Source organism: Lampetra planeri, chromosome 2 (assembly GCF_965212315.1).
Source record: "Lampetra planeri chromosome 2, kcLamPlan1.2.h2, whole genome shotgun sequence".
NCBI lineage: Eukaryota > Metazoa > Chordata > Hyperoartia > Petromyzontiformes > Petromyzontidae > Lampetra > Lampetra planeri.
Window position 1 is genome coordinate 2,741,295 of NC_136108.1, and position 18,648 is coordinate 2,759,942.

The 18,648-nt window shown below is 43.8% G+C and overlaps 1 protein-coding gene across 1 annotated transcript; it reads left to right on the forward strand.

The window, feature by feature from the left end:
• The first annotated feature begins 10,379 nt into the window (after positions 1-10,379).
• On the forward strand, positions 10,380-18,548 carry LOC144724733 (plasma membrane ascorbate-dependent reductase CYBRD1-like). The gene is made up of 4 exons (XM_078604092.1): positions 10,380-11,242; positions 14,603-14,811; positions 15,904-16,058; positions 16,754-18,548. The coding sequence occupies exons 1-4, from the start codon at positions 11,056-11,058 to the stop codon at positions 17,022-17,024; spliced, it is 822 nt and encodes a 273-aa protein (XP_078460218.1). The 5' UTR covers positions 10,380-11,055; the 3' UTR covers positions 17,025-18,548.
• Positions 18,549-18,648: the final 100 nt, after the last annotated feature.

The following is an 18,648-nucleotide window of genomic DNA, read 5'->3' on the forward strand; positions in this document are numbered from 1 at the left end:
TCTAAACGGCGAAAGTGGGCCCTCTCTGAAAATTCATGAAGAACACTGCTCTCATGGCGGGGTGAACCAATGAGTCTCGTAATCGTTTGCCTCTGTTCCGTCTGGAAATGTAAGGGGTGCATGATGATTGAGCATTCAGGGCCATTCGTCTTGGCTCCTACAACACCGTGCAATTATTTGCAAATTGGTCCAATTCAAATATGTTACATTTCGAATACGTTCCATATATTCTACAAGCATGTGTAATATAATGTGCAAGTACACAGGTTGAAACTCAGAATTGGAGAATTGATGGAAATGGATAGTCATCTTCTACAATTTTCAGTAACAGCACCTATTTTGCTCCAAAACCATTTGAATGTGAATATTTATTTAATATTTTTTTCCCAATTAAATTGAGCTGTTATTGACAAAGTATTGCAATCTTAGATGCTGACCACATTATTGGCAACAATTGACGACATATTATTGACGACGGAACAGTTAGCGAGCACCTTATAGGGCCTGCACAGAACTGGACAGAGTGATATTGTCAAACACCACACCACACCAGACAATAATTTAAGGCTAAATTAACCTCAGCTAGACCCAGCACAAGTTGAAATAACTACTTTCCATCGATGTTAGCTGTGGCTGGGAATTGAATTAAGTTTGTGGTTCTTGGTGCAGTGCGCTAACCAACTGCTCCAGACCCTGTTATATAATACACATATGCACACGATGACACGAATAGCCTCCGTGATTTGTGTATGCTTGGATTAACCCTTGTGACATCCTTTCACTGCTCAGCAGGGCCAGTTGGATGTACCGTAAACTCGTCATTAAAAGCTGAATTAGTGGTTTACGCCTTCATTAGAACATGATTAGCAATATTTACTGGACGCTATTGTTTTGCAAATTCCTCAAAGTCCCGAGCAATCACATGTCCATTGTGGCAAGACAACATAATTTAACAAGAAGAATGAAACCCATTACCGAATCGGTGACCTTTGGCATTTGTCTCCTGCAAGGGAGCAATTGGTGCGTGACAGCACCACCAGCGGCGTGACCTGCAGAGCCATTGCAAGCGTGCTAATGCTACTCCCCATCGCTCTGATCATTTTAAACACAAAAAAAACCTTTCATTTCTCTCCAGCCAATTTCCCTCATCCAAAAGGATGAATAGCAGTTTATAATGAGCGGTGCCTCAAGGGATACGGAATTATGGATCATTTGGTGATGTATGGTGTCTGGATGATGGCTGGATGGTGGGTGGCTTTAGAGGGGGTATGGGTCTTGGGATTGCTGAATGCGCTGATAATGAGTCCTTTCTTGGCCACAGCCACGCGCACGCTGTCGCCGACACAAGGAGGACTGAGCAAAATCACCAAAACATTACAACCAGGACGATGTGTTCCGTACCCAATGGACAATCTTTGAAAATAAATGGGCAGCAAAAAAATTTTAAACCCAAGCAATCAGCATAAAACTCTACACTCAGCTCCACAAAATTGAACGGGCAGGTTTGTTTTATTCTTTACTTAATTTTAAGGGCAATTTAATAAATGTCCTAAATTCTGTGGCAGCACGATAACTTACTTGACCATTTCCCATGGACATCGTGTTATGAGGTGGTGAATTGGTATAAAGGATGGGAACGGTTGGAGGAGATGAATGCCAGAGATAGGACGCATTACGCTGTGGGGAGATTGTGGGAGGCAAGGGAAGGAGTAAGCCACGTTAGAAAACCTGCCATCAGCTTAGCTCCAGAACTCCTCGTTGGGCAGCAGGGTGGCACATTGGTAACATTTACGTCTTCTAAGAACAAGCGCCTACGTTCGATTCCTGACTTGGGTGCCTTTCTGTATACAGTGTGTACGTTCTCCCCCTGTTCCGAATGTGTTTCCTCAAGGTTCTCTGGTTTCCTCCCATCGCAAAAACAAAAAAACATACAATATAACTGGCATTGGCAAAACAATCAACTGAAAATTACTCAATTGGCATTACACAGAACAACATCGTGCACTGCTGCGGACATTTGGCAGGACCCTCCTGAAAATGAAACTTGAGATTCAGCGAGGCTGTCCTAGGTAAAAAATAATAATCATTAATCAATTCACAACCATGCGAAACTTGTCAAAAACATTACTCATTGGCATATACATCGCCACTCATTGAACATCACACCAAAGTAATATCCCGAAAAGTTGCAATGCAAATGTGCATGATTTGTTCCTGCTCGCTTGCAATTGAAAATGGCCCAAATCTGTGATGGAAGTAGGAAGGGGGGGGGGGGTGGTGCAGGTTTGTGGTGAGCGAAATCAAATTGAACCGACCGTGAGTGGCATGTGGAAATGATCGCCAGCAGGAAGGCACATCTGAAATTGTCACAAACTAATCCGAACATCTCTCGGTGTATTCAACATGGGATGTCCACTAATGGGGGGGGGGGGGGGGGGGGTTGCTGGAGAGTTGGGCGACCCCTTCCCGTGGTCCTGACGGCCCTGACGGCCCTGTTGTAATGAAGACGATGAGAACAACGGCCACACAGGACAGCGGCGGCGGGAGGTGGAGCGTTGGTGACCCTGGCCAACAACGTTACCTCATTAAACATCTATAATGGGGACAGAGTTCATTTACATTATCTGAGCTACAGTGACTTTGAACGTAAGGGTTCATTTTACCAACACTGCGTACATTATAATTTGCATTTTTAAACTGATTTCATCGGTTTACTTTCATTCCACATATATGTATGTTGAACTTCTTATAGTGGGGGCATGTAAGAATATGCCACCTGCTTCATCTGAGGAATAATTACAATTAATGGTCGAAATAAAAAAAATCTCAAAAAAAAATTGGGACGTCATGGCAAATGTAGCGAACTTCAATTTTTCTGAATTTGCATTATACGAATTCCGCAACGTATATGAATCGGCATATACTGTATGTGTTGTGGAAGAAAACAACCTCATGCGGACTGCCATGGCAGAGATGGAGTAATGAGATCAGTTGATGTGCAGGAGCGAGATGGAGTGTGGCATCTCAGGGCTGGGGTGGCCTTCATCCAACACGAGATACGGGTCGCTGATGACGATGATAAGACATTTAAATAATCAATTCTCGAGTACAATAATTGATTTTACGTCATTGCATGCCTAACAAACACACCGTATACATTACTTCGAATCCAGACACTGTTGAAACAACACGAGCTTATTGTAGAAAAGTTCTTAACTAGCTCATAGGCACAGCTGAAATTAATTGATTACAATAGGATGGTTTGCAGATTTGCTTCCCACATTGAGATCAATATAAAAGCACATTGGACCTCGCTGCAAGTGAAACAAACCTGCCATCGACTTTGTATCTAGTGTGACCACTTAAAATCGGGCTTCAGGCCACCTTGCTTGTCTATGGCCGGTGGCTTTTAACTCCAGCCCCCTGTTCTGCATGAGAGTAAAGTTCAGTAGTTCCTGGGCGGCAACAACTGGAAATAAAAAAATGCTCAATATGCAGGCCAAGTCAGAAATACTTACAGATTTCAACCCTGTGATGTTAGGCTGCAGAGGATGAATAAACTCCATAATACATGGGCATTGGACAGCCAAGAGCTCAGATCTCGTGTGAAAGACATTCCAAAAGTCATCAATAGTTTAATTATGGTACCCTTCCTTCTCATGCCACAGGCATAGCAATGTCAATTTCATAGTAATAATTAGATTACCAAGCAGAACACAATTGCATAGATTAGTTTTGACATCTTTACAATTCCAAGCAAAGTTATGAGAATCATACTCTTAGTTTTTTCGGTAAAGTCACGTAGGTAAAAAATGTAATTAAAATTAATAAAAGTAATAATAGAAATAAAATAATAATAATAATAATAATAATAAAAATTACTTTTATTAATTTTAATCTCATTTTTTACCTACGTGACTTTACCGAAAAAACTAAGAGTATGAATCCTTGCAGTCACGAAAGCTTCAAATCTAGAATTATGAGAATCAGTTGTGTAGATTAGTTTTTACATCTTTACAATTCCAAGCAAAGTTATGAGAATAAGCAGCTGCATGTACACAATATGGCAAGGCATGACATGGAATAACCAAACAGTGCAGTCATACAATTTAACAGAAAAAAGCCTATTACTACTGAATTAAATAGCTTTCAAATAATATAAAAAAATCATAAGTGTGATAGGCAAGTCATTAAATATTTGGAACATAAAAAAAAATCTGGCTTTGAATCAAGTACCTCAAGAACTTTTCGGTTGGAAATAGGCGTAAATTAGCTGATATTTGCATGATGGAAAGTTTAATCTTGGTAGCAGATTACAAACTCAGGGTTGCAGCATGCCATGCAATGTTTAAATTGCTAAACAGGCAATTTTAAGTGGAAAGTTTGGCAATTCAGTGCAAACATGTTGTCCAATGTCGCCGCAGAGTACTGATGCGTTTGCCAGGCACAGGCTGAGGGCTGCACCCCTTATAATACCCAACCAGGCCACTCATGGACCAGCACTTTGGCACATCTAGAGTAGGCAATTTTTTCAATGCCAGAAATTAAAAAAAGGAAATATTTATCCCCCCCAAAAAATCCATGTTTAACAACCAATTATCATTTCTTTGGACAGAAGTTAACTTTTGGAAGGCAAGTGGCTTGTGCTTCCGATGACCGCTAAGTTTATGAAAACTCAACATTTTGCAACATCTCCTGGATCGACGTCTCGGACACACGCGCTCCATCCCTTTGGATGTCGTTCATTATTTTTGATCATTGGCCATCATCCCTCATAGCTACGTGCCCAGCCCATTTCAATTTCTTATAAGTTAGATAAATAATTTAACGAGTAACAATTGAAACTTGTGGTGTCCACAACATTCGTTCACTCTAGCAGAGAGATAAACACTCGCACACTAGGAGAAACCACAGGTCTCCGAATAGCACGGTTGGCTACGTACGGTACGAAAGAAGTTCAACACACATACATACAGCTGAGCAGGGAGGCAGCCACGCCGCAAGCCAGTGACAATTGCCGTCGCTCTACGGTCCTCAATCTCTGCAGCTGTTATCGGCCAATTAACATGTGCCTGGAGGAGGAAACTGGAGCACCTGGAGAAAACCCACGCACGTGCGAAGGGGAAGCACTCTATCCCACACCGATGGAGCAGGTAGAGTCCACATTTTTGCTTTTCTGCCTTCTCCTGGCAAGTCAGGGTATGGCACCTTGACTCTCATGGGAAGGGAATTTCACAACATTTGTGTGATGCACCAGTCGTCTTCTCCATAGTGCTGGATTGTAGCCCAAGTGCACCACTACCACCACCTTACTAATGTCTTTAACCTGCGTGTGTTTTCTAATCCGTGTTTCTCTATCTCCCAACATATTGCAAGGATGCCTCTCTCTCCACGCTTATTTGAGCACTTTTCAGTTTATGTTCAGCTATATTCACCAAAGAACGATGTTGTTTGTATCCATATTCTAGCAAGTAGTACACACTGATTTGAAAAATACATTGATAAACGGGTGTGTTACTTTTCATTATCAACACAACTAACATACCATTGTGCCTGTGAACTCTGTGGACATTTGAGACTTTCTGAAGAAAGCCAGTTGGCCAAAATGTCACGATCTTCACTGCCTCCCAGTGATAGAAAAAACATGACAGTGAAGCAGCAACTATATTCAATGATTACCTCCTAACCCACCTCCCCATCACACAATCACTGCACGTTATCTCCCCCTCCCATGCTAATTAGAGGGACCCATTTGTAGATTGATTTCCTCTATTGACATCTCTTTCTTTCCAACAGGTAAATAAAAATTGTGAAAGCAAAAGTTCCACATTTTACAGAGGAGAGTGTTTAAAAGATGCGGTATGTGTATTTAAGACTGGTGGCAGGCTTTTCGAGACTTGTTGTTTTCTATGCGTTTCAAGTGTTTTTATTTTGTGTGGGGGTATCTATGAAGGGATCGCCGTGCTAATATTATATTCGTATAAGCAACTGGCCACTATCTCCCCTTCAATGCTCACTCGACGATTGTGCCAATTTAGTTCACAAACCGTCCCACGCAAATGTAGACAAGGCCGAATGAGTCATCCTTCTTAAAATGTCTCAAACACACCCCTGGCTTTATAAAGGACACACTTTCTTTTTAAAGTGCAGTTTTCGAAGAGAGAGTTGTTCGTGCCCTGCATTTAAACACATCAAAGACGGCTCCTGTCAAGGCACTTGCTCGTTGAGATAACCCTTATTTGCCTTTTACTTCAAACAGGGAGAGGTGTTACTGTGGCCCACTCTTAACGAGAGCTCTTCATTCTGATTCCTTACACCATGACCGAATATGCCTCTTCTAATGCGGGACATTTATTAAAATGTATTTTAGAAACATCAATGGAAGAAGTTTTATTTTTGGACTATTTTGTTTATTATAACTATTCATTATACCCTCTAGGCATGCTCTCGAGAGGGAATTTCTCATGGAAGCCCTTCTGCCAGGAGTGTTTGCGGGGTTGCTGATTTTTGTATTTAATTATGTTGTCCTTTCCCCGCACCTCCGGGAGGCAGGGTTGGCTACGTACGGCGCGAAAAAAGTTCAACATGCATACGTTGCAACTTCACCTTGCATATTAACATTAATAATGATATCCTGAAACCTGGGTTTGATACCCAGCCACAGCACGCATCGGTGACGAGTGATGCTTTAGCCGGCCTGTGCACTCTCATTGACCAGCCAGTAATAACCAGCGTAGTCTCAAGTAATGGTCAAACAACCCCAACGACTAACATGGTGTCGGGGAAGGTCTTCAACCGGCAGTATATAGGGGCCTATCATCGGTTATAATCTATCCCAATGCAAAATGGACTCCCCAAACCGTTGCCGTTTCTCAAAATATTGAGGTGTAAACTTCTATCTAGCTCCCGCACCCAAGATTCCATCACTTCATCTTCAAGGTGCATATCCTTCCCTACTTTGTGAGACCACCCTCCGAGCAACATGTTCTGCCCGAGCCAATAAACTTTTCATTGACAGTCAACATAACGGTGTCATTCCTATCTTTTTCCTGTCTTTCAGTGTCATTCCAAGCATGCAACAGGCATGCAAGATGTTTCTCCGTTCACTCTCAAGCTTGTGTTGTATTTCTGCATCAATGTCCATGTTTCCGATCCAAATGTCGTCGATAATAGACGCGGCTTAAAACGTTCTTGGTTATGCACGCTGCATGTTAGGTTGATTTTCATTATCAAGTTCCAATTTCCAAAACCAGATATTTCAAATGTACATTTTTCTAAAAAAAGCACCAGCCTGTTATGGTCTTCCTTTTCACGCATTATTTTGATCCCAGCCCACCATCAGTACCTGCCCTATGTACGAGTACCCTGATGAGTTTCCAAGTTTTTATTTCCCTCCGTCAGATATCTTCCGTTGTTGAGCGAGCTGGCACCGCGGTGGTAACACTTCACCTCCCTCGTCTGGTCGGCAGGAGGTCACCGAGGTGCCACGTCGGCGTGCCGCACGCAACGTGGGAACTCCGCGTCGTGCGATCGATCATTTGGGCGGTGACGTGGCCTATCGGTGGCAGATGGTCACGGTTCGAATCCAGCGGGCTGCCCCGATTATTACTTCGGGTTAATGAATCAATATAAATAGTAGACGTGAAGGATCCTGTGACGTAATTTGCAAGAGCAGGCCATTGTGTGCTGGCGCCAAACTCCGAATGTGATCAAACGACGTAGAATTTATTCAATTGGAATATGCGTTGCAAACATTGACCTCCTGAAAAAAGATCGATGAGACTCAGCGAGGCTTTTATGGTTGAACAGGCGAAATAAATAAATAATGCTGAGGCCCGGCGTGTCCCCTGTCAGATCTCACAAAGCTAACGCAGCGAATGTGCAATGTGGTCCATTTGTCCCTTAAGAGTGACTTGGTTACGTACCGATAAGCTGTCAGCTCGTGAATAGAGCTGTTCTATCATACAAGGGCCTCGTTGTGAAAACTGCTAAATCGTCGAATCGACCGACTGTTTATATGTTACGATAAGGAGGGTTATTAGACGGAAGGGATGGAGTGCTTCCACTGTGACTAGCGTACTTGGATATTAACCCAGAGACATGGGTTCAATTCCCGGCCACTGGTAACATCAGTGATGAATGATATCCAAACTGGTTCTTGCCTCCCCATCACCTACCACACCTCGCCACACCTCGCCACACCTCGCCACACCTCACTAACCCACGCTGACCACCGTGAAGCGTGGTTTAAAAAAACTGAAGAGTGTAAAATCACTGCTAGGGATGGCTTTCATCCAACAGGATTGAAAAATTGCTTGAAGTTATTATTTTAATTAAAAGTGAGATAAAATGTTTGACCTGTCTTCTGGCTATCGGGCTAATTATAATGAAATGCCGATTTTCATTTAAATGCAAATGTTTAGCTTCACGTTGAAATTAATTATCAAGAATTTAACAATCATGGATTTTTTTATTATAATCTATGACTCGGGTCATTGTTATTCATAAATCATATACAATATTTAAATTTTAAACAATATTCTGGTGGAGACTGTTACTTGTTCATCTGCGTTGCGATTACATTCTAATATATACATAGGCGATGCAAACTTAAATGTCACTAATTGCTTGACGGTAATACTGTAATGACCGTGATGATTCCGTGATAATTGCATCCTCTTGAGGTATGCGTAGTTACTTACACACGAATGTTTACACTACATTGTACAGGGTGGCTATACAATCCCTTCGCATATTCTTGGTTCTTTCGGTAAAGTCACGTAAAAGGGAAACAATAAAATTCTCACGACGTTTCGATTACAACACAAGCAATCATCATCAGGTGTGAAAAACACAGCAAGAACATTTTTTAAAAGTGGCGGTTTTCAAATTTTATTGCTGTGTTTTTCACACCTGATGACGATTGCTTGTGTTGCAGTCGAAACGTCGTGAGAATTGTTTTTATTTTATTGTTTCCCTTCTACGTGACTTTACCGAAAAAACCAAGAATATGAATCCTTGCAGTCACGAAAGCTTTAAATCAAAATTCCTTCGCAATTCGGGAATATTTGAATCATGAATTCAGTGGATGGCTTGGGATAGGGTCTGGTATGACGTGGCCGATCTGAAGCTGGGACATGCTCTTTTTTGACAATTCCCTTTGTAAAGAACACTTCACACTTAATACTGAAGAACTCGAAAAAGCTGGACAACTTGGGTTACGAATCCAGCTGCGCTGAGAATGGAGGGCATACCACGGAGCTGTTCAAGGAGTTCCATTATATATTTTTTCACGCAAAGGGAATTTGTCCGTAATACAGGTTTTTTGGGATACATCGCGAAAATATATCATTGTGTCGTTAAACCCGCCACCACCCGACACAGCTAATTAGTGAGGGTTGTCACGTAAACAGAACATATTTATATAATTACACGATCTAACCCAAAAAACCTATATTGTGGATGATATTGATCGCGAAAGCCTACGTGTTAAAATGCAGTGGATTGACCGTGGCTGCACAATTAAATATATTAATCCTGCATTGCCATCTGCTGGAAAGAAAGGAGATCTGCGATTTAAAACACCGACCATTGTGCAGGAGTGTAGTGCAGGTTTGGACCGTTGCTAAAATAATTGCTCAGACATTTCACGAGTATTGTCTCATATCCGGTCGTGCGAATTCCACGGTCCTATGACGGAGGCCAGTATGCCCCGCCCCCACCACTTTTTTTAGAACAAACATTGCCAACGTGCTTCCGACAGTCGCGTCACGAGTTTGTGTTGTCATTCTCGTCACCACGTGACGCCGCTTTAGAAGCAATTTGTGTTGGTGGATCACGTTCGTGTTATCACCTGCCAACAACCGCCCAACTGCGAGCTGGCAGGAGATGGCAGCACAGCAAGTGGGTTCATATTTGCCCGGACACTATCCCCGTAGTATCCCCCTCCTTAAAAAGGAATTTTGCCAAATATTTCCAAACATCTCAGGCACATCTGGAAATATGCGGATACGGGGCGTTGTGACACAGTCAATAATACCGGCCAGGCTTAGCCTCCGAAATTCCGGGATATGGGGTGCATTCAGGGTGATTCATGGTAAACGAAACGCACCGAGCCTCACTTTCTTGAGACGCAGAGAGGCTCTCATGGATAGATGCAATTATTATTATTATTGGAATTCACAACAGCAAAACTTCAACTTGTCGGTGTCACCTTCAGCTACCCTTCCAAAAGGGGCCTTAATTCTTCCCAAAGGCAGTTTAAATCGCCCACATACCCAGAGGCGAATCAAATCGCTGCAAAACCCCCCACTCTTAATGTCTCCTGGCCAAAAGCAGCCACTATTTATAACGGAAGCTGGAGCGATGCCAAGCGAGAGAGAGAGGGCTCCTTCTGGGGTGGAGGGCCGGGTTAGCGGGCTCGCGGATCAGTTTCCAGGTCACCTTTGAGGCCCGCGAGCCGCACAAACAGAATAAGGGGGACACGGAGGTGCCCCGGGGGTTCTTGACAGACGAGGGAGGGTTGCGGGTAGACGATTGGACGGGAGTCCCGACGGATGGAGGCACAGAGACGAGAGAGAGACACGGACTCACTGCGCGGGAGACTTGAGTGGTAAACTTCACCGAGGCTACGCACCGATCGAGGTAACAAAGTGCCAGACGGACATTCAGATACGCGGGGGAACAGAGGCCGACAGAGACAGACGGGTAACACGAAAAAGAGAGAGAGAGAGAGAGCCAACTGGAGTGGTAGACGGACTGCGAGACAGATTGGGGAAATTACTGTATCGGGGACAAGGGGCAGTGAGCGACAGAGCTGCAAACAAGAAGGCGGCGAGAAATCCAAGGTGAAGATTAACAACACAGAGGGACAGGAGAAGACACGCGGACGGGAAGACGAAGTAGCAGAGAGAGAGGGACGGCGAGGCGAGGAGACGTCTCAAGTGGTCGGGCGGACAACCCACCGACGAGACGACCGCTCCACGTGGAACGGACAAGAGGAGATCTCCGAGAGCGCGAGAGGAGAGCTCGAGGGGGCGGTGGTTCTGTGGAGCGATGCGGGACGGGGTGGTGCTGCGCGCTGCGCTGGGCACATCGGCGGTGCTCGGGCTCCTGGCCGCTGCGTTGGTGGCCGCGTGGCAGTGGGGCTGGAGGGGCGGAGTGGCGTGGGACGGAGGCGCACAGCACTTCAACTGGCACCCGCTGCTCATGATCCTGGGACCCGTGGTTCTCAACGGCCTCGGTCAGACCCAAACACGACAGTCACCAAATCTGATTGAGCTTCGAGCTTTCGTGACTTGCAGGAATTTATATAATGTGGGTCTTTCGGTAAAGATAGGTTCAATGAAAATAACACAAAAATTGGAAATAAATATTTGTAGGTAGGTTCAAAGAAAATTACAACAAAATTATATTAATTTAGCATTTTTTTGTTATTTTCTTTGAACCTGTCTGCGTGACTTTACCGAAAGACCCAAATAATACGACTCTAACCACCCACCACCACCACGATGTCTGTGTGTGTAGGGTGGATAAGTTGGGTGAGATCCAGCGGGGGTGGGTGGGTCGACAACCAAAATAACAAAGGAGAGAGATTTTTTTTGTTTCGAATTGGGTAAAACAATAATTAACACCTTCGCCCGCCCCCGTCAATATTTCAAGAGCCACAATGCGTTGTGATGGTGGCCCTCCACACTCATCAGGCGCCGCAAGGTGGCCGACCCCCCACCTGGGTTCGTGATTAGCAGGTGATGGAGACGACTACGACGTTGTAAAGGGGCAGCCCTGCAAGCTGCTTGCCCGTGCCATTGCTGGAAGAAGGGGGCCTCCGTTAGCTATTTTTAAAATTGTATTTGGCCTACTCCTCCGCGCTAGCCAGGCGTCTGTTAATACGGGCTAAGCGAGCTTTGGTAGGACGCCTGGCTAGAAGGGATGGTTTGACAGGCGGTCGAGGCTAATGACGGAGTGGGAGGCAAAGGAGGCAACTACGCACGAGAGAGGGTTGTTCATCGCCGGAGATGGGAATGATCTCGTGTGCAAGATGCGAGATGGATTGTGACACCGCGACTCACTGAGAGGGATGCAGTCGGCTTGGTGGGTGGAGGCCTTCATCCAGCAGTGGATTGATCATGGCTGATGATGAAATACTGATTTGAGAAAATTTGTTTTTTGTGATGTGGATGTACAGTCTTTAGCGTGTAAATGCGACCGCAAATCAAGACGCTGTACAGTCAACAAGTAGGACATATTTATTTCATAGAGGGAGGCAGTGACTCATAGTGCAGAGAAATTGATGATGGCCTCGGGAAAGCGATTTAGTCAAAGGTGGCTTTATACAGTACAGGTATTTGGAGTCAAACTCCAATTTTCAGCGGTGTCGCGACGTTGCCATGACTTTGGTACCAGTTGCCCGAGGCACCGAGCCAGCCACTTCTCTTAGATAGACCCCTGTATGGCGTCCTGCATGAGATTAATTGCCACATTGCCAATTACGTTTCACAATTGACAATGGAGGCTGTAAAATATTCATCACAGAGTCCAACGGCGCGACTCGAAGCTGGGCGAGTTGCTGACGTTTTCCCAACTCAACCACCCCATCACCACACCTCCGCGCCCCTCGCAGCACGCCCCAGGATGTGTGTTTAATATTGATGCAGCTCCCGCTGGGCTGGATGGAGCCAGTGGGCATGTGTTGTGTGTTGCCCTTTGCGCTCGAGTCAGGAGCACCCAGACGGCTCTACAAGGCGAACGGAAGCCAGGCGTTTTGCTCAAATGTAGCCGCTGGCCGTCACTGTGGAGAAAACATTACAATCAACAACATAAATGCATCCACAACACGACGCTCAATGGTCAATTATGTTGCATAGTTTTTCGTCCAACTAGGACTCGTTTCTAACAGGGTCCTTGCGTGTAAACATTGCGAAGTTCACTACAGGCGTTTAAGCGAGCCTGACTGCTGACGAGACACTGCATGTTGAAACCAGAGTTTGTATCAAACCAGTGTTGTTGGAATTGTGCATTCTGTGAGGCTGATGAATTGAGGATCATGTACAGTACTTTTATTTTGAATGCGTACAAGGCAGGGACTTTAGTGAAAGACAATCCGCCAATAGTTATAAGATTACATTTTTTTAAATGCTCCGAATTCCGTTGGAAGGATATGAACACTGTAATGTGTTCTTAATAAAGCAGGAAAACCCCACGTTTAAATTGTTGGTGTCAGAGAGGTAATTTTCTTTAGAGGGATAAATCATTCTGGTGCATATGATTGAAATGCAAATACTACAAACAATACTTCAAAATATGGAATATATTGAAAATAAAATTAGAATTTTAGACCTGGCATTTATAGATTTGGAGGTACGTTTATGAAACGTAAATGGAAGGGTAAATTCAGGAATGGTGTGATCCTCAGTATTTCATTAGAAAGAAAAAGCAATGAATGTTTGATAACTAACCTGAAGAGGGCTCTTCTGAATAACACAAATATATTTTACAAGGTCTCCGTAAAGATATTGACCATTATTAAAGAATGATAAATTATCCATAAGTTGGAACTGCCATGTTAAATTGTTAACCTTTATACCTTTTTTCACTGAACCTGAGTGCTAGATAGCATTGCAATTTGAAACATTCGCAAACACGTGGGACTGTCCTAATCTCAGCACGATGTGCGTCCCCAACGCCATGGTGGGCATGTGTGGAGGTTTGCAGGATGACATTCATACAAAAAAAATCATTCTTCATAAGACCTAGCACACCCTGCTCCAGTTCCTCTCGCATGGGCCACCGTAACAGTGGTTAATCACGAGGCAAAGTGAACTTGGGTGGGGGGGGGCAAAGGCACATTTGGCGGTACAAGGCTCACCCCAGTACCTACCTAGCACTGGCCCTGCTACCAACTGTGATTGTGGAGTTTAATGATACCCCTACGGCCTATGATAAAATCACCGGGAATGCAAATACATCTCATCAGACCTCAGAAGCTAAGCAGCGAGGAGCCTGGATGGGTGACCACCGTGGAATGGCATGAGTTTGAAGGCAGCCGTGGAACTCCGTTTATGGACTGCAAGGGGGCAGTGCAGCAAAAGCCATTGCATTGTACTTCTATGCTCCCACGTCAGTGCTCTACACATTCACAAGCCCTCACTGATTTTTCGATGTAAAGCTTTCGTGACTGCAGGGATTCATCTTCTTGGTTCTTTCGGTAAAGTCACGTAGAAGGGAAAAATAAAATAATAAAAATAAAACATAATAAAATAATTCTCACGACGTTTCGCCACAACGCAAGCAGCCGTCCTCAGGTGTCTTTCTGACAGACCTGTTCTTCACCTGAGGACGGCTGCTTGCGTTGTGGCCGAAACGTCGTGAGAATTATTTTATTATGTTTTATTTTTATTATTTTATTACTTCCCTTCTACGTGACTTTACCGAAAGAACCAAGAAGATGAAGCCCTCACTGACCAGTGCGGTGAAATATGATCGGATAACCCCGAAGATCCGCATGGCGTGGGGAGGCCCCTTAATCCAGCGGTGGATTGAGAAGGGTTGTTGCATGTACAATGTTGCCTTCACTGACACCACTGTTGTTTATGCCCCGCAGCGATGGTCCTCTACAGAATCCCCTGGACACTGGGCAGCAGTAAGATGCTGCTGAAGTGCGTCCACGCGGGCCTGCAGACCTTCTCGTTCCTGCTCGTCGTGGTGGCGCTCGTGGCCGTGTTCGACTTCCACAACGTCAAGAACATTCCCAACATGTACAGCCTCCATAGCTGGGTGGGACTCACCGCTGTTCTGCTCTTCTGTATGCAGGTACACATATGGGGTGGGATGGCATGCTTTTGTTTCTGCTCAAGCATTTTCCAACGATTAGGTGCGTCCATCCTTTCATTTGTTAACTGTGGGTGGGGGCATGGCGACTCTCTTAGAGATGTTCCAAAAGGAACATGAAGTTGTATTTCATGGGATCTCCTTTGCCAGTACCAAAATATGAGAATAGGTTTTCCCATTTTTTCTGTTGCCAAAACAAATGGGAAAACTTCTTCTCATAAAGTTGCATTGTTATTAAACCCTTTTGCAAACCGGCCAATTGTAAAAAAGGGTTGTCCAAAAACTTGAACACACGGTGAAAAGCAAAAAGGGCTCTTTGGAAATATGCAAATGCATTCATACTGCTAACGAAATACTTCAGAAGACAAATGTACGTTGAAAACTGTAACAATCACTACTCCATCACAAGCACAATCTTCACATCATCATAATCAGCTGCACCAATGCTCTATGGCATGAATGTTGATAATTACTGAATGTCTATGAATAGCTACAGTCTAACTTATATTTGTGCCGATTTCATTATTTGATCAATCCATTTGCAAGCATCCTTTCATGCCTATCATTACATCTCACTTTCATCTCAGGTATTGTCCTTGATAGCCCACATCTACCTCAAATTTCCTCGTCTTTGTAGTCACCATATTTCGTGATTTTCTTCACTCCGCTTGATGAGTTTTTCACCATGCTTCTTAGTCATTCCGCATATTCGTAATTCCAAATTCCATTTTGTGGCTTCTATAATGTAGCACCATATCTGCATTAATAACAAAGTAAATGCTGGTTCAAGTCAAAACAGCTCCATGGTAAATTGTGGAAACGTCACATTGCCGAAAGGCATGCACCTTCTCTTTAACGCGTAGTGTTGTAGATGTAAAATAGCACACAGTCATTTGTAGCAATGGGCTTTAGTTACAGCATAATTTGTGAAAACACACTGTATCAACAAAGACTACATTCCCAATAGGAGAGATGCATCCTTAATATCTGCTTGACAAAGGTGATGGATGATGGTGGTTATAATTATCGATCTTGATGACCTTGATGATCTGTAAAATGTGTCTTATCTTGCAGTGGGCTCTGGGTCTCGCCATTTTCCTGTTCCCTGGGTCGCCTGCCTCTCTCAGGGCATTTTCCAAACCAATCCACGCCTACCTGGGCCTATTCATCTTCATCGCATTCCTGGCTGCTGCTCTCACGGGCATCACAGAGAAGCTCATTTTTTCTCTGTGAGTTGGTATCCTTAACACACGCACACGACACAGTGTTACGGGTCATTGCAATGTAAGTGTTTGCAAAGGGTTTATTGGTCTCTTACTGGTACACTGTTTTTCAGTTTAGTCAAGTAAAAAAATAAGTAACGTTTTTGGCTGCTGCTCAACTGATCATTGGTTAGAGGCTCAGCTTCAGTGCATGGCAACGCTTAAAATAGAAAATCAGTGAAAAGCTACGTTTTATCAGGTGAGGGCTGTCCCAGTGGCACTTGAACAAGAACTCTAACAGCTAAGGCTGCACATCAACAGCCTTGGCAGCAACGGCGAGGTCACGTTAAAAACGTGTGGACCAGACATTACATAATGCTCTTTACATATAGGTGAAACATTACATTTTGGCTTGACCTCCATCGCGAGTACGTAACATTGACAATACAAAACATATTCGTTTTTTTTCAGCAAATAGAGTTAACTGAGATGGAAAAAAAACTATGAATATAGGTTGTACATAGCGCTTTAATATCCATAGGTCACGAGTCCCTTCTGGTCCGAATGACCCCTTACTCTTCTCTGCACGATTCAATCTACTCAGATACATGCTGTTGGCTGACAGACTCGGGTCGAAACAGACAAACAACGTTTATTACAACAGAGGATACAAAATAGATGAATTGTGATCCCCCCCCCCAACCCCCCACCGTGTCTCACAGGAAGCCTGGAAACAACACGAAGGCGTATTCCGAACTGCCGGCAGAAGGGGTGTTCGTCAACACGCTGGGCATGCTCCTGCTGGCGTTCGGAGGCTGCGTCGTCTACATCGTCGTACGTCCCGAGTGGCAGCGTCCACCGGAGCTGGCCGCGAGCGAGTTGGCAGGAGACGTCACCCTCTGGCCCGGTGGGGACAATAACAGCGAGCAGGGCACCAGCAAGCGACTGCCCTTCCGCATCGAGGAGGAGGGCAGTCAGCGCTGCACCCTTTAGTCGAGCGCGTGAGCAAGGGAACAAGGGGCGGTCGGTGCCGACGATGTTGTTACGAATCTTCATTTGAAGCTTTCGTGACTGCAGGAATCCCCATACTCTCTGGTTCTTTCGGTAAAAGTCACGTAGATAGAAAATCATAAAGAACACGACGTTTCGGTCGCAACACCACAAGCGTTCGTCTAAGTCACTCAACACCTGATGACGGATGCTTGTGTTGTGCCCGAAACGTCGTGTTCCCTTATTATTTTTTCTATCTACGAGATGTTGTTACGCGTCGACGCCACACCGAGGGGGTCACGAGTTGCAGTGTGGACGAGCCGGCAGTGATGTGGTGACATGTGGTAACATCGCCGTCGCGCTGCGGGATAAAGGTACGGACAGTTAAATCTTATACAGGGAGAAATGGAGAACTGGCAGACTTGCTTCGTAACTTTCCATTTGACGGTGAGGATCACAGTGTTGAGCGACTTAACCAAAGGGGCTGCTTTTTTTATCCGATGGCTTTAAAACAAAAATTGTGAAAAATCGTACAAAAAACATTTTGTCCTGTTTTAGGATACTAAACCGAGGCGTAGCAGTTTTATAATGTATTATCATAGTGGTTATACGATTAGACATTGTTAGTAGCGTTACACAGGATTTTGTAAAACACGCAATGTTTATAATTGCATGAATTAATAAGCGTTGGTTATGTTGTATAACTTGCACTATGAATAAAGTAGGAGAGGCATTGCATAACCCCATTAGACCTTGGCTATTTTTTAAAAAAAAATACCTGCTTGATGTTTTACAATAATCTTTACATTTAACAACTTGCTCTGATATTTAGTTAACAAAACAATGTTTCAGCGCTGGAGCACACAAGATAATACTTTTTATCAATATTTTACGTGATTTGAAGCTTTCGTGAGTGCAGGAATCCATACTATCTGGTTCTTTCGGTAAAGTCACGTAGATAGAAAAAAGAATAAAAGAACACGTTTCGGTCGCAACACAAGCGTCCGTCGTCAGGTGAGAAATAATGATCTGGAAAGAAGTGATGATCTGCTGTTGTGGCTTTATATAGGCACGGGGGGGGAAGGGAGTTGGAGCAGTTCTTTTTTTTCTACGTGACTTTACCAAAAGAACCAGAGTATAATATTTAACGTACCGGTACTAAAATTAAAATGAAACATTGTTGAATGTACCAAGCTTTTTTTTTACAGATAAAATAAATATTAAATGCTTTACTTTTTTTTAAATGTTTTTTTTTGTATCTCTTTGCTATATATCCTCGAAATAAAGCCGAACTGTGCAAAACAATGTCACACCAATATGAGAAATTCATTGAGGGCCCAAAAAATAGTCCAGTTATCAGCAAATAACTACACATCAGCTTTCCTGCATCAGAATGTTGCCTGCTCTGTTCAAATGCGCAATTTTTTTTTTAATCGGTGAATGTGTTTTTATACCAGTGACTTCAGCTGTGTGTGGATTAGTTCAATTAATGACGTCATTATTTTGATTAAAACCTTTTGAAATGTATTTATGTTTCAAAGTGCAATGTTCTTCAACATGTCAATGGATTATTGCAAAACTGTCATTAAGACTTCCAAAGGCTTGTGGTTAGGGCATATTTACCAGA

Excerpts from the sequence above, each read along its gene's own strand:
- LOC144724733 (XM_078604092.1), top strand. The coding sequence starts at position 11,056 with ATGCGGGACGGGGTGGTGCTGCGCGCTGCGCTGGGCACATCGGCGGTG. Across the intron at positions 11,243-14,602 it reads CGTGGTTCTCAACGGCCTCG|CGATGGTCCTCTACAGAATC; the intron begins GTCAGACCCAAA and ends TATGCCCCGCAG. Across the intron at positions 14,812-15,903 it reads TTCTGCTCTTCTGTATGCAG|TGGGCTCTGGGTCTCGCCAT; the intron begins GTACACATATGG and ends CTTATCTTGCAG.